At 40.3% G+C, this 12,232-nt stretch overlaps 1 protein-coding gene across 1 annotated transcript in view; it reads left to right on the top strand.

The window, feature by feature from the left end:
- The first annotated feature begins 448 nt into the window (after positions 1–448).
- Positions 449–12,232, top strand: part of LOC108267284 (dynein axonemal heavy chain 11) — a 63,604-nt gene continuing 51,820 nt past the window's right edge. The window contains exons 1-17 of the mRNA XM_017471301.3: positions 449–1,055; positions 3,368–3,511; positions 3,984–4,183; positions 4,324–4,522; positions 4,609–4,708; positions 5,269–5,480; positions 7,849–8,082; positions 8,184–8,351; positions 8,783–8,899; positions 8,974–9,111; positions 9,806–9,930; positions 10,092–10,287; positions 10,380–10,484; positions 10,604–10,999; positions 11,115–11,447; positions 11,591–11,848; positions 11,979–12,148. Of these exons, the coding sequence (XP_017326790.3) occupies positions 828–1,055; positions 3,368–3,511; positions 3,984–4,183; positions 4,324–4,522; positions 4,609–4,708; positions 5,269–5,480; positions 7,849–8,082; positions 8,184–8,351; positions 8,783–8,899; positions 8,974–9,111; positions 9,806–9,930; positions 10,092–10,287; positions 10,380–10,484; positions 10,604–10,999; positions 11,115–11,447; positions 11,591–11,848; positions 11,979–12,148 (3,323 nt within the window). The 5' untranslated portion in view covers positions 449–827. The remainder of the gene's footprint in view (positions 1,056–3,367; positions 3,512–3,983; positions 4,184–4,323; positions 4,523–4,608; positions 4,709–5,268; positions 5,481–7,848; positions 8,083–8,183; positions 8,352–8,782; positions 8,900–8,973; positions 9,112–9,805; positions 9,931–10,091; positions 10,288–10,379; positions 10,485–10,603; positions 11,000–11,114; positions 11,448–11,590; positions 11,849–11,978; positions 12,149–12,232) is intronic.

Genomic DNA, 12,232 nt, shown 5'->3' with positions numbered 1-12,232 from the left:
AGTGGAGAAGAAGCTGGGGGGAGTTATGCAGAAATCTAATTTCCGGTAATGGAACCTGTGATTCTTATAAAGTAAATTAGTTACAGCTGTTGCAACCCACCAGATATCATTTACCGATTCAAACTTAATCGTAGCTGTACATGATTCACTTCATTACAAAAAAAAAACCCTACACATTGTACCTTGATTGATTTCAGTGTTCAATACCTATTAGCTTTAATCCTGAAAATTCTTAAAACTCTTCAAGCTGGCAACCCGGAAATGTTTGATTTAATTGTAAATTAGGCCCCTAGAGGGCAACAGCGGTGCACTCACTGTCCCAGAACAGCGTTTAACCTGTCTGTCACTTCCATTTTCTCTGAATAATTTGAGACCAAGTAAAAAAGCAATGTCGCAAAGCGTAAGACGAGTTGACAAGTCGTTCCCAAAGGAACTCAATGTAGTAGGCCATGATAAATGAAAAATTAATAAATAAATAAAACGAATGGAGTTGTACGCCTCATGAATGGAAGGCAAGCCGGGGAATAAGACCTTTCCTACAGACATAGTTAAACCACAGTGGGTTAAAACCATAAAAACCAGCTCCCGCTTCTGTTGGACAAACCCAGTGTGTTTGAGCTAACGTGTTTACACTGGGTCCATTTCCATGGCAGCACAACGCCATCCCGCCCCTCACGGCGCGTGCATTTCTTTTCTCTTCAGCGTCTCGCGCGAGCGCCAAAACAATCCGTTATTTTTGTACATTAGTTTAAAAAAGAATAATCCTTCATAACTGTTGAAGTATTTCATTCTACTTTTCGCCAGGTTTGAAACTGTTCAGGGACGAGATGTTTGAAGAAGATGAAGAAGAAGTTGGCCCTCTGTTTTCTGAAGACGAAAGGGTGCAGTTTATGGGCGAGAAAATTTGCCAGATGTTAAAAGTCACAACAGAGTCCTGGAACAAGTTGGTGCTTATGGAGGAAAACCAATTCCTGCTCACTGACTACTTTGAAGCACGAGTTAAGTTTTTGTTTTTCACTTCAGCCGCGTCTGCTGTCCTCACTGTTTCCTCTGAGGTGAGTATGGCCTGTTCTTCCAAAATATGGTTTTACTAAGAGAAGACATGCAGCATGTATTGCTCATGCATCCTAGTGTTGCTCTGCCTGCACCAAGTGTACCCTCTGCCCTGTAAATAATAATAATAATAATAATAATAATAATAATAATAATAATTAGAATACTTCAAAAAAATGGATTTCCAAATGTAAAATGGACAGTAAATAAGTGTAAAGCACACATTGGGGGAAATAAGTATTGGACACATCAGCATTTTTTTCACTAAATGTATTTCCAATGAGGCTATTCACATGCAGTTTTCACCAGACATCAGTATTAACTCCAGAAATCTGGAAATATAAAGAATTCACAACATTAAAGTCCATAAATAAAGTAAAGAAGAATGGCACATTAAAAAAGTATTAAACACTCTAAGTGAGATTTATTTAATACTTAGTGGAGAAGCCTTTGTTTGTAATGACAGCTTCAATCAAGACGCTTCCTGTATGAAGAAATTAATGGGCCGCAGTATTCAGGTGTGATTTTGGCCCATTCTTCTAAACATTTTGTCTTTAAATCTTGTTCAATTGGATTCAAGTGATTGGGACATTCTAACGCCTTGATTTTTTTCTCTGAAAACAACTGAGAGTTTCATTCGCTGTATGCTTTGGATTGTTTTATCAACTTTAAATGAGCTTTGATGTGCCTTTTCTTTAGTAATGGAGTCTTGTGGGGTGAGTGTGATCAGTGGAGTGCATTGCCTGTTGTTTTCTCTGTGCACCTGCTGCCTCCAAGTGTTTCTGGAGCTCTTTCTGAGTGGTCCTTGGTTCTTGGGCTACTCCTCTGACTCCCTGATCGGAAAGCTTACGAGGAGCTCCTGTGCGTGGCCGGTTGATGACGGAGTGATGTTGGTTCCACTTGTGGATAATGGCCACACTGGTGCTTACTGGAGGATTCAGAAGTTTTGAAATACATCTGTATCTGATTCCATCAATATGTTTTCCAACAATAAGGCTCCAAAGGTCTTGGGAGAGCTCTTTGCTTTTATCCATCATGAGATGTTTCTTGTGTGACACCTTGGTAACGAAAAGCCTTTTTATAGCCCATCAATTTACTAACCCAGCTGGTATTAATTTGCACAGATAGGAGGTATAATTACTTATGGATTTCAGCTGGTTCTTTGCCTTAACTTGGAGAACTGCTTTTTCTTAGCATGTTCAATACTTGTTCCTGTGTTATTCCACTTTATTAAGTGGTAATTTAAAAAAAAATGTATTTAGTGGTAATTTCATAACTTTATTTATGGACTTTAACGTTGTGAATTCTTCATATTTCCAGATTTCTTGAGTTAATACTGATGTCTGGTGAGATTTTCATGTGAATAGCCTCATTGGAAATATATTTACTGAAAAAAATGTTGACGTATCCAATACTTATTTCCCCCACTGTATTTACAGTAAACAGCTGTAATATCCTACGTAGTATAAAATTTCCCATACTCCAGTACATTTGGCTGATGCAGGCTAGAACTGAGCTGAAGTTTAAGGGTTTTGCTCAAGGACCCAACCATAACAATTAGGCTCTGCAGGGATTTGAACATGACCCCCTGACCCTGTAACTCAAAGCCTCAACCACTGAACCACAGCACCTATCACAAATAGCTCACATTGATTCATTGCAATCCTTTAGTGGAGTTAAAGATCAATTACATTACTGAGGATAATACCACTTAAAAACCATGAAGATCACTTAGGACTATAATTCCTACAACAGTTTTGCACGCAAGTCTGCAGTAGTCATCAGCTGATAACAAATAGACTTGATTTGAAAACTATAACGAACTTCCTGGTTACATAATTGTGTACACAATTATAGAAGGGAATTATCTATAACTGCACTATTCGGTGTCACCAAATTGTTGACACTATTTGAGTCGGTTTCCTCTCAAGGTTTCTCCCTCATGTGGTCTCAGGGAATTTTTCTTTTCCACCATGACCTCTGGCTAATTTAGATATTTCTGTAGAGCTGCTTTTTGACAGTGTCCATTGTTAAAAGTGCTATACAAGTAAAATTGAATTGAATCGAATTAATTCAGTAATGGAGGTGGTTCCATCAGTGGGCACTAATCTCGCTAATTGTGGTGGCTCAGTGGTTACGGCTTTACGTTCTAGCTCAACAGGTTGAATGTTCAAATCCCAAAACTTTACTGTAAATATGTCTTACAATTGTTTACAGTAAAATTTACAGCAATTTGTTTTTACAGCGTATTTATACTCTTAACTCTTACTTCTACCTAACATGCTGTTCTTCATGTATGTTGTATGTATACCAGGTTTCTTCTCTGTCCGATTGCAAGAGGCTATATGTTCTCAAGAAGGAAAATGTGCCTGTCCTTTCTGAAAACTGCAGGAACATACTGCTCTTTGGTGTGCTGTCACCATCCCTGCTTCTACAGCTGTCAACCAGTGTGGACAAGGTAAAGAACTCTTTCAAGGAAATCCTGCTCATTTCAAATGCAGGTAGCATCTCAAAGCTCCAGGGTCCCAGGTTCGATCCTGAGCTCAGGTGATGTTGGCTGGATGTCCTCCCTGTGTTTGTGTGGATTTGTGTGGATTTTCCAGATGCCTTCCACCTCTCAAAAACATGCCAGTAGGTGGATCAGCTAAGATAAATTTCCCCTGGGTGTGAATACATCCATGGTGTATTCCTGCCTCTTGGCCAGTGTGTCCGCTATGATCCTGACCAGGATAAAGCAGTTACTGAAAGTGAGATTTGAATAAAATCTTATGATCTCACAAGTTATCAGCACTGATCAAGGCTTTAAAGGACTTTAGAGTGAATATTATCTCTAGCCTATTTTTAGGTTTTGAAATCTGCCAGCTCTCAGAGTCACCTTTCACTATCAGACAGATCTTTCCATGCATAATATGTCGATGTTTTATGTCAAGGTCTGCCTGCCACTTTTGTCAAACAAGGAGAATCATCAGCTGTGGCCAAATGTGGTATCCCAGGATGTAACACGACACATAGAGAATTTATCAAACAAGGTCTCTGTGGTTAAAGGACAAGTTGATGGGAAAACTGTGCTTCCTGTGCCAGCTGTGACAGAGAGGATAGAACACTGTCATCCATCAGCATCCATCAATCTGTAAGTTGGAGTTTTACACTTGAATACATTATGTATGTTGATCTATGTGATTTTAATATACCTTCTTTCCAGTTAACAACAACATATTCCTTTAATTTCACAATGATTTAACATTATACATATTTCCTTTAATTTCACAGATTCAGTCAGGGCTGTCATGACAGAATGGCAGTGATGCATGCAGTTGAGTCCATGGTCATTAATTGGGCCCATCTGATACAAAAGGTCTTAAAAGAAGATTCTGCTGAACTCATCGTAAAAGGGCTGAACCCAGGACCAAGCACTGAACTAGACTTCTGGAGGTCAAGAAAAAACAACATAGAAAACATTCACGAACAGGTTTGTGTCCCTGTGAGCATTTATACATTTTTTACTCATGTAATTCATTACTAATGATGTAATTGAATTAACCGTCCTATTCTCAGCTTCAGAGTCCAGCTGTTCAGAAGATGGTGAGAATCCTGGAAGTGGCAGACAGCAGCTATTACCCATCTTTTAGAGCACTTACAGAGGAGGTCTATGATGGTAATTAAGTTTAAACTTACTTGATCTTTTTATCACTGCATGGTGGTCTGTAACAACAAGCTTGTGCAGGTAGTGTGGCAAAATAATCAGCAATCTTGAACGTATCTTTTTTTTTTTTGCTAGGCGACAAAGTTGCCACTTCTCCTACTTCACATACCTCCAGCTCCTGATCTTGGGTTACTGTTTGTGCATGTTCTTCCCCTTGTTGGTCTGGGTTCCTCTGGGTTAAGCACTTTTCTCCCACCTCCATAAAACATACCAGTGGATTGGCTACTCTAAATTGCCCCTAGATGTGAATTTGTGTGTGTGTGTGTGTGTGTGTGTGTGTGTGTGTGTGTGTGTGTGGTGCCCTAGGATGGATTGGCATCCCATTCAGGATGTAGTCCCTCTTCAACCCAAGTGTTCCCAGGGTAGGCTCTAGATCCCTGCAACCCTGACCAGGATAAAGCTCTTACTGAACATGAATGAATGAATGAATGAATGAATGAATCTCTTTTTTTTGTTGTTGCATATTTGACACTTGTGATCTTTCTCTTACATTTTTATTTTTTTATTTGTAGCATTACAGGAAGCGAGAGATGTGGATCTGCACCTGCAGCAGCTTCGGCCAGTCTTGTCTTATTTTGAAAAGGAGGAGTTCTCATCCATCCACCCATTCATATCTCCACTCTTTCATGTTATCTTTTTGGTTTGGACTCATTGCTCATTCTACCGCCAACCTGCTCGCGTTGTAGTGCTGTTGCAGGAGCTGTGCAACCTCCTCATCCAGCAGGTAATAACGATGGAGATTTAAGGTACGTTCACACATACCGCGCTGCAAGTCAGCAGTCGCTGTACTATGAAGTCACTAGTAGGTGTTCCTACTACTGGTTGCTATAGTAACATTTATCAGTGGGTGGCGCTTCCACTTTTGACAACAAACCCATTTTCTTGCTGCTAAAATTAAACATTTTGGATGGAGAGCTTACAGTGAGGGAAAAAAGTATTTGACCCCCTGCTGATTTTGTATGTTTGCCCACTGACAAAGAAATGATCAGTCTATAATTTTAATGGTAGATTTATTTGAACAGTGAGAGACAGAATATCAACAAAAAAATCAGAAAAACGCATGTCAAAAATGTTATAAATTGATTTGCATTGTAATGAGGGAAATAAGTATTTGACCCCTCTGCAAAACATGACTTAGTACTTGGTTTAAAAACCCTTGTTGGCAATCACAGAGGTCAGACGTTTCTTGTAGTTGGCCACCAGGTTTGCACACATCTCAGGAGGGATTTTGTCCCACTCCTCTTTGCAGATCTTCTCCAAGTCATTAAGGTTTCGAGGCTGACGTTTGGCAACTCGAACCTTCAGCTCCCTCCACAGATTTTCTATGGGATTTAGGTCTGGAGACTGGCTAGGCCACTCCAGGACCTTAATGTGCTTCTTCTTGAGCCACTCCTTTGTTGCCTTGGCCATGTGTTTTGGGTCATTGTCATGCTAGAATACCCATCCACGACCCATTTTCAATGCCCTGGCTGAGGGAAGGAGGTTCTCACCCAAGATTTGACGGTACATGGCCCCGTCCATCGTCCCTTTGATGCGGTGAAGTTGTCCTGTCCCCTTAGCAGAAAAACACCCCCAAAGCATAATGTTTCCACCTCCATGTTTGACGGTGGGGATGGTGTTCTTGGAGTCATAGGCAGCATTCTTCCTCCTCCAAACACGGCGAGTTGAGTTGATGCCAAAGAGCTCCATTTTGGTCTCATCTGACCACAACACTTTCACCCAGTTGTCCTCTGAATCATTCAGATGTTCAGTGGCAAACTTCACACGGGCATGTATGTGTGCTTTCTTGAGCAGCGGACCTTGCGGGTGCTGCAGGATTTCAGTCCTTCACGGCGTAGTGTGTTACCAATTGTTTCCTTGGTGACTATGGTCCCAGCTGCCTTGAGATCATTGACAAGATCCTCCCGTGTAGTTCTGGGCTGATTCCTCACTGTTCTCATGATCATTGCAACTCCACGAGGTGAGATCTTGCATGGAGCCCCAGGCCGAGGGAGATTGACAGTTCTTTTGTGTTTCTTCCATTTGCGAATAATCGCACCAACTGTTGTCACCTTCTCACCAAGCTGCTTGGCAATGGTCTTGTAGCCCATTCCAGACTTGTGTAGGTCTACAATCTTGTCCCTGACATCCTTGGAGAGCTCTTTGGTCTTGGCCATGGTGGAGAGTTTGGAATCTGATTGATTGATTGCTTCTGTGGACAGGTGTCTTTTATACAGGTAACAAGCTGAGATTAGGAGAACTCCCTTTAAGAGTGTGCTCCTAATCTCAGCTCATTACCTGTATAAAAGACACCTGGGAGCCAGAAATCTTTCTGATTGAGAGGGGGTCAAATACTTATTTCCCTCATTAAAATGCAAATCAATTTATAACATTTTTGACATGCGTTTTTCTGGATTTTTTTGTTGTTATTCTGTCTCTCACTGTTCAAATAAATCTACTATTAAAATTATAGACTGATCATTTCTTTGTCAGTGGGCAAACATACAAAATCAGCAGGGGATCAAATACTTTTTTCCCTCACTGTATTTATGTAAAATTCACCAGTGTATGTTTGTCTCATATCCTACGAGATGAAGGAGAACCAGTGTGTGCTTTTTGTCATTACGGCCATCTATCTGCGGTGAAAGTCTGGGTTCACGAAACAATTCTGACTCGCAGGCAGCATTGCAGATTACGGCCCACATGTGCTCTACTGTCTTCACTCCCATTGGTAGTTGCTGCACCAAGGTGCTCCAAATTTGTATAAAGTTCAACTTTTCTCAACTTTGTCACATTGCTGCACACGCCCACATCTAGATGCCTACAGTCACTGTCGCTCAAGTCGCCTGAAGTACCCAGCTCCCATTTAAAATGAATGGTGTCCGGTCATTTTGTTGCTGCGAGTCGTTGTACATGTGAACGTACCTTAATAGGATTCGACTGCCACAGGAATTTAACATTTAATTTTTTCCCAAATGAGCCAAGAAGGAACATAGTGACAATTTACAATAGAGCATCTGTATTGAACATCTCAAATATTTTTTGTTCAGCATTAATGGCACTAGATACATAGCTCAAGTTAATATCAGCATTCTCTCCTTTCCTTCAATCAGGCTAACTCATACCTGTGTGGAGAAGAGCTGTTACGAGGAGAGACAGAGGAAACTCTGGAGAAGCTTCAGACTGTTACGAAGCTTATTAGATCTTTTAAAGAGACGTTCCATACTTACAGAGAAAATGTGGCCACCTGGGCCAGCTCCAGAGGAATACGCAAGTACTGGGACTTTCCATCCGCCTTGGTCTTTAGACGTTTTGACTCTTTCACAGCTCGAGTGTTACAGTTAGAGGTGGGACTCATTTCTCCTTTGTTTATAGATTAATGGTACGTCGGCTTCAAGGTCTATTTCAAAATGAATCACACTAAATTAAATGGATGTGTGCATTGCAGGATCTTTTCTTCACCATGGTCAAGTTGCAAAAACTGGAGAAGGTTGCTTTTGGTGGAATAAAAGGACGAATGTACACTGAACAGGTTTTTCTACTGCACTCTGAGTTTCAGCAGCTCTGCAAAGGAATCAGGGACAGTGAATATGATCCTTTAGATTTGACATCCAAGGTACACTTTTACAACCAGTGAACAGTTTGTTGAAAGTGTCATAAAATGGAGTGATTTCATGTTAGTGTTAGAGTTGGATGAGGCCATCTAGGAAGAGGCAAGGAAATACAGATAAGATATGGTGTATAGTTTGCAACATGTGAGCATCAGTTCCATGGTGATATGCTGGTTTATTTTGGTAGTAACACAGTGATGACAGCTATCAAAAGAGTCCTGTTGATGAAGGATAAGATATGCTACCTCTTGGAGATACCTTAATGAACATCTTTCTGAATATTATTCTGACAAACTATATCTCCTTTACTCTATTAATGTCGTATCAGAACGTATTAGAACTGATACTGCATATCATTCCAAGACAGTTTTAAATAGCCAATGTTTATTATGTTAAGCCACACAGAAATTAAATGCATTTTCTGTTTCATGTGAAGGATTTTGATGAGGATTATGCACATTTTAAAGCAAAGGTTGCAGACTATGATAGACGACTTGGTAACATCCTTTGCCTGGCCTATAAAGACTGTTCAGGATTGGAATCTATTTTCAAAGTAAGTTCCTACCACTGGTCACTTACAACAATTAAAATAATGTGTAAACACTGACACTTTTGTTTTGTTCATAGCTGTTAGCTGTGTTTCGACCTTTCATGGACAGAGGCATCATTAAGGAAACATTCACCCCTTATATCACCAAACTGATGCACCTTTTTGGTGTTGAGCTGGAAACATGTAAATACCAACTTAACTCTCAACGAAAGCAGGTATCACTCTTATTCATTAGCACAATAGGTCATATACACTCACTGAGCACTTTATTCGGAACACCGGTATACCTGCTCATTCATCCAATTATCAGCAGTGCAATGCAATTCATAAAATCATGCAGATATGAGCCAGCAGCTTCGGGTCATGTTCACATCAACCATCAGAATGGAGAAAAAATGTGATCTTAGTGATTTTGACCGTGGCAGGATTGTTGGTGCCAGACGGGCTGGTTTGAGTATTTCTATAACTGCTGATCTCCTGGGATTTTCACACACAACAGTCTCTACTGTTTACTCAGAATGGTGCAATAAAGAAAAAAACATCCAGTGAGCTGCAGTTCTGCAGATGGAATCGCCTTATTGATGAGAGAGGTCAAGAGAGAACGGCCAGACTGGTCTGAGCTGACAGAAAGGCCACAGTAACACAGATAAGCACTCTGTATAATTGTGGTGAGCAGAAAAGCATCTCAAAATGCACAACACAGTGGCCTTCCCAGTCACTGGATCTAAATCCAATAGAACACTTTTGGGATGAAGAATTGAGGCTGTATTGAGAGCAAAAGGAGGCCCTTCCCAGTATTAGTATAGTGTTCCTAATAAAGTGTTCAGTGAGTGTATATACTAACAATAGTGCTCAATTTTTGACATTATGAGATTATGAGAGCTGTTATTGTTTGGTGTGTGTCTCCAGAAGGAGAATTGTAAATCTACAGTGAGTAAGAACATGCCTGCTATGTCTGGTGCTTTGAAATGGGCCAAAATGCTGAGAAATAGAATCCAGATCCAGTGGGAGAATTTCCGATTTGTGCTTGACATGTAAGCGTTTCCAAACACCCAAGTCCTGAATGGCATTTACAATATTTTAGGGGGGAAAAATCACAACATTTGCTTGTTGTTATGTTACTGTTAAGTTCTTAAGTTATTGTATACATTTTAATGATAACTAATGAAGGAATGCTGCTTCACTTACCTTCAAGGACTTTGGAAGAAGCAGACATGAAGTTCTTATATCATAAATACATGGAGATGTCCTCCCTGCTGGATGAGTATGAAAAAGAGGTGTACTCAGATTGGTGCAGTAATGTAGAACAGGTCTGCCAGCTGAACCTTGACCAACCCCTAATCAGGAGAGATTTCATTTCTGGTTTCCTATCAGTGAACTTCAATCAAGAGGTACAGCACATTATTATAGTTGACTATTTAAACAAACAAACAAACAAACAAACAAATAAATGAATTAATGGATCCTATCTTGTTAACTTCAGCTGTTAGCTGTCCTGAGGGATGTCAGACATCTTCGGATGTTGGACCAGACCAGTATCCCTTGTGCTGCTTTAGAGGTGTATGAGAAGAGAGACATGTTTCTTACGGTTTGTGATGATTCTTATAACTTTGTAGAAAGTGACTCATTGTGGTTCTCTGTAGATATTATAACTGTACTCAGTCAGTACTCAATGAGACTTTTCCCTTCATTCCATTTCCTCTTTAGTGTATGAGTAGTTTGCAGTTACTAGTCCAGCTGTACAACAAGGTACGACAGATGGCTGTGGATGCAGAGATTTCCCTTATGAAAGCCGAGCTAGAGGCTATAGACAAGCAGCTGTATCGGGCTGAGACTGACCTGACATGGCAAGACCAAGGCTGCTTGAGCTATATCTGCCAGGTGAAAGACATGGTGTATAATATGGAGTGCAAGTTTCAAAAATCCAGAGACAATGTTGAGATGATTAAGGAGCTGATGAAGGGATGGAGCAAACAGCCAGTCTTCTGCAGGAAGGATAGTAAGAAAGACACACTGCTGGTGCTGGAGGACAGAGCAGCTAGTGTCGCAAAGAAATACAGTAGCATCAGGAAAGATGGAGAGACCATACACAGTCTGTTACAGGTAGGAGTGTATTCATATGTGGGGCAATTTTATAGTGTATGCTACATTGTCCCTATATATTCATGTTTCCTCTACCTTGCCATTTATGCATAGAATATTTGTTTTTTTGCTATAGGAGAACAAAAACCTCTATACAGCAGATGATGATTCGGAAGCATGGAAAGAGTATGTGGAATATGTGGATGAAATGGTAGTGGAAGGCTTTTTCAATGCCATCACTTACTCTTTAGAGTTCTTTGTTAACAACATGGAAGGATCAGTGAGACAGGCTCCGCTGTTAGAGGCTCAGATGGTGCTTAGCGCGTCTGAGATAGCTTTCAGACCCTCTCTGGACATCGGTGCAGGAGATGGCCTTTATGAGTTCGTCGAGGGACTGTTACAGGACATTTTCCAAATGCCCACCCAAATCAAAAGGGTGGCACCTCATCTGGGTGTCAAAGACTATCAGGTGAATGTTAGTTCTCTTTTATTTTTTTTTAAAGAAAGATATGTTTTGGTTGTTCATGTTCATTTATGAAACAGCAGTGATTTAATGTCATAGTAGCGTGAAACTTTTTTAAATGAATGAATCTCTCTAATATTATTTTGCAGTGTGATATGGATGATATGCTGGACCTCTTAGACCTACGACAGGAAGTGATGGAGAGAGTGAAAGATGTGATCATGAGAGTCTCCCAATATCAGATCTCATTTGAAAACTACACACACCTGTGGCTGGATGATCGTAATGAGTTTCTCAAACAGTTTCTCCTGTATGGTCAGGCTCTGACAACAGAATACGTGGAAGCATATGAGGAGGCTGTAGATTTACCAGAGAATCCACCCACAACTGACAAGTTCAAAGAGCAGGTAAAACTTGATATTTTTCATACTTTTCTTAACAGACATAAAGACAAATGCTGGTTTATTTTGCTTTTCGTAACAGATTGAAATGTTAGGACATATATTATCTAAATATATATATTGTTCTCCTACACAGATTGACCGTTATGAAGATCTGTATGTACAAGTGAGCAAGCTAGAGGACTCGCGAGTATTTGACGGCTGGTTTAGGGTGGATATCCGCCCGTTTAAGATGAGTCTTTTAAACACAATTAAAAAATGGAGCTGGATGTTCAAGGAGCACCTCATATCATACGTGACAGAAAAGTGAGAAGAAACCTAACTGTGTTTTCATCAAAAGTGGATACATAGTACAATTTCAAATATAAAGCTCAAGTACTTTAAAGGGTT

This window comes from Ictalurus punctatus, chromosome 1 (assembly GCF_001660625.3).
Source record: "Ictalurus punctatus breed USDA103 chromosome 1, Coco_2.0, whole genome shotgun sequence".
Lineage (NCBI taxonomy): Eukaryota > Metazoa > Chordata > Actinopteri > Siluriformes > Ictaluridae > Ictalurus > Ictalurus punctatus.
This window is presented reverse-complemented; position numbering and strand designations above follow the sequence as displayed.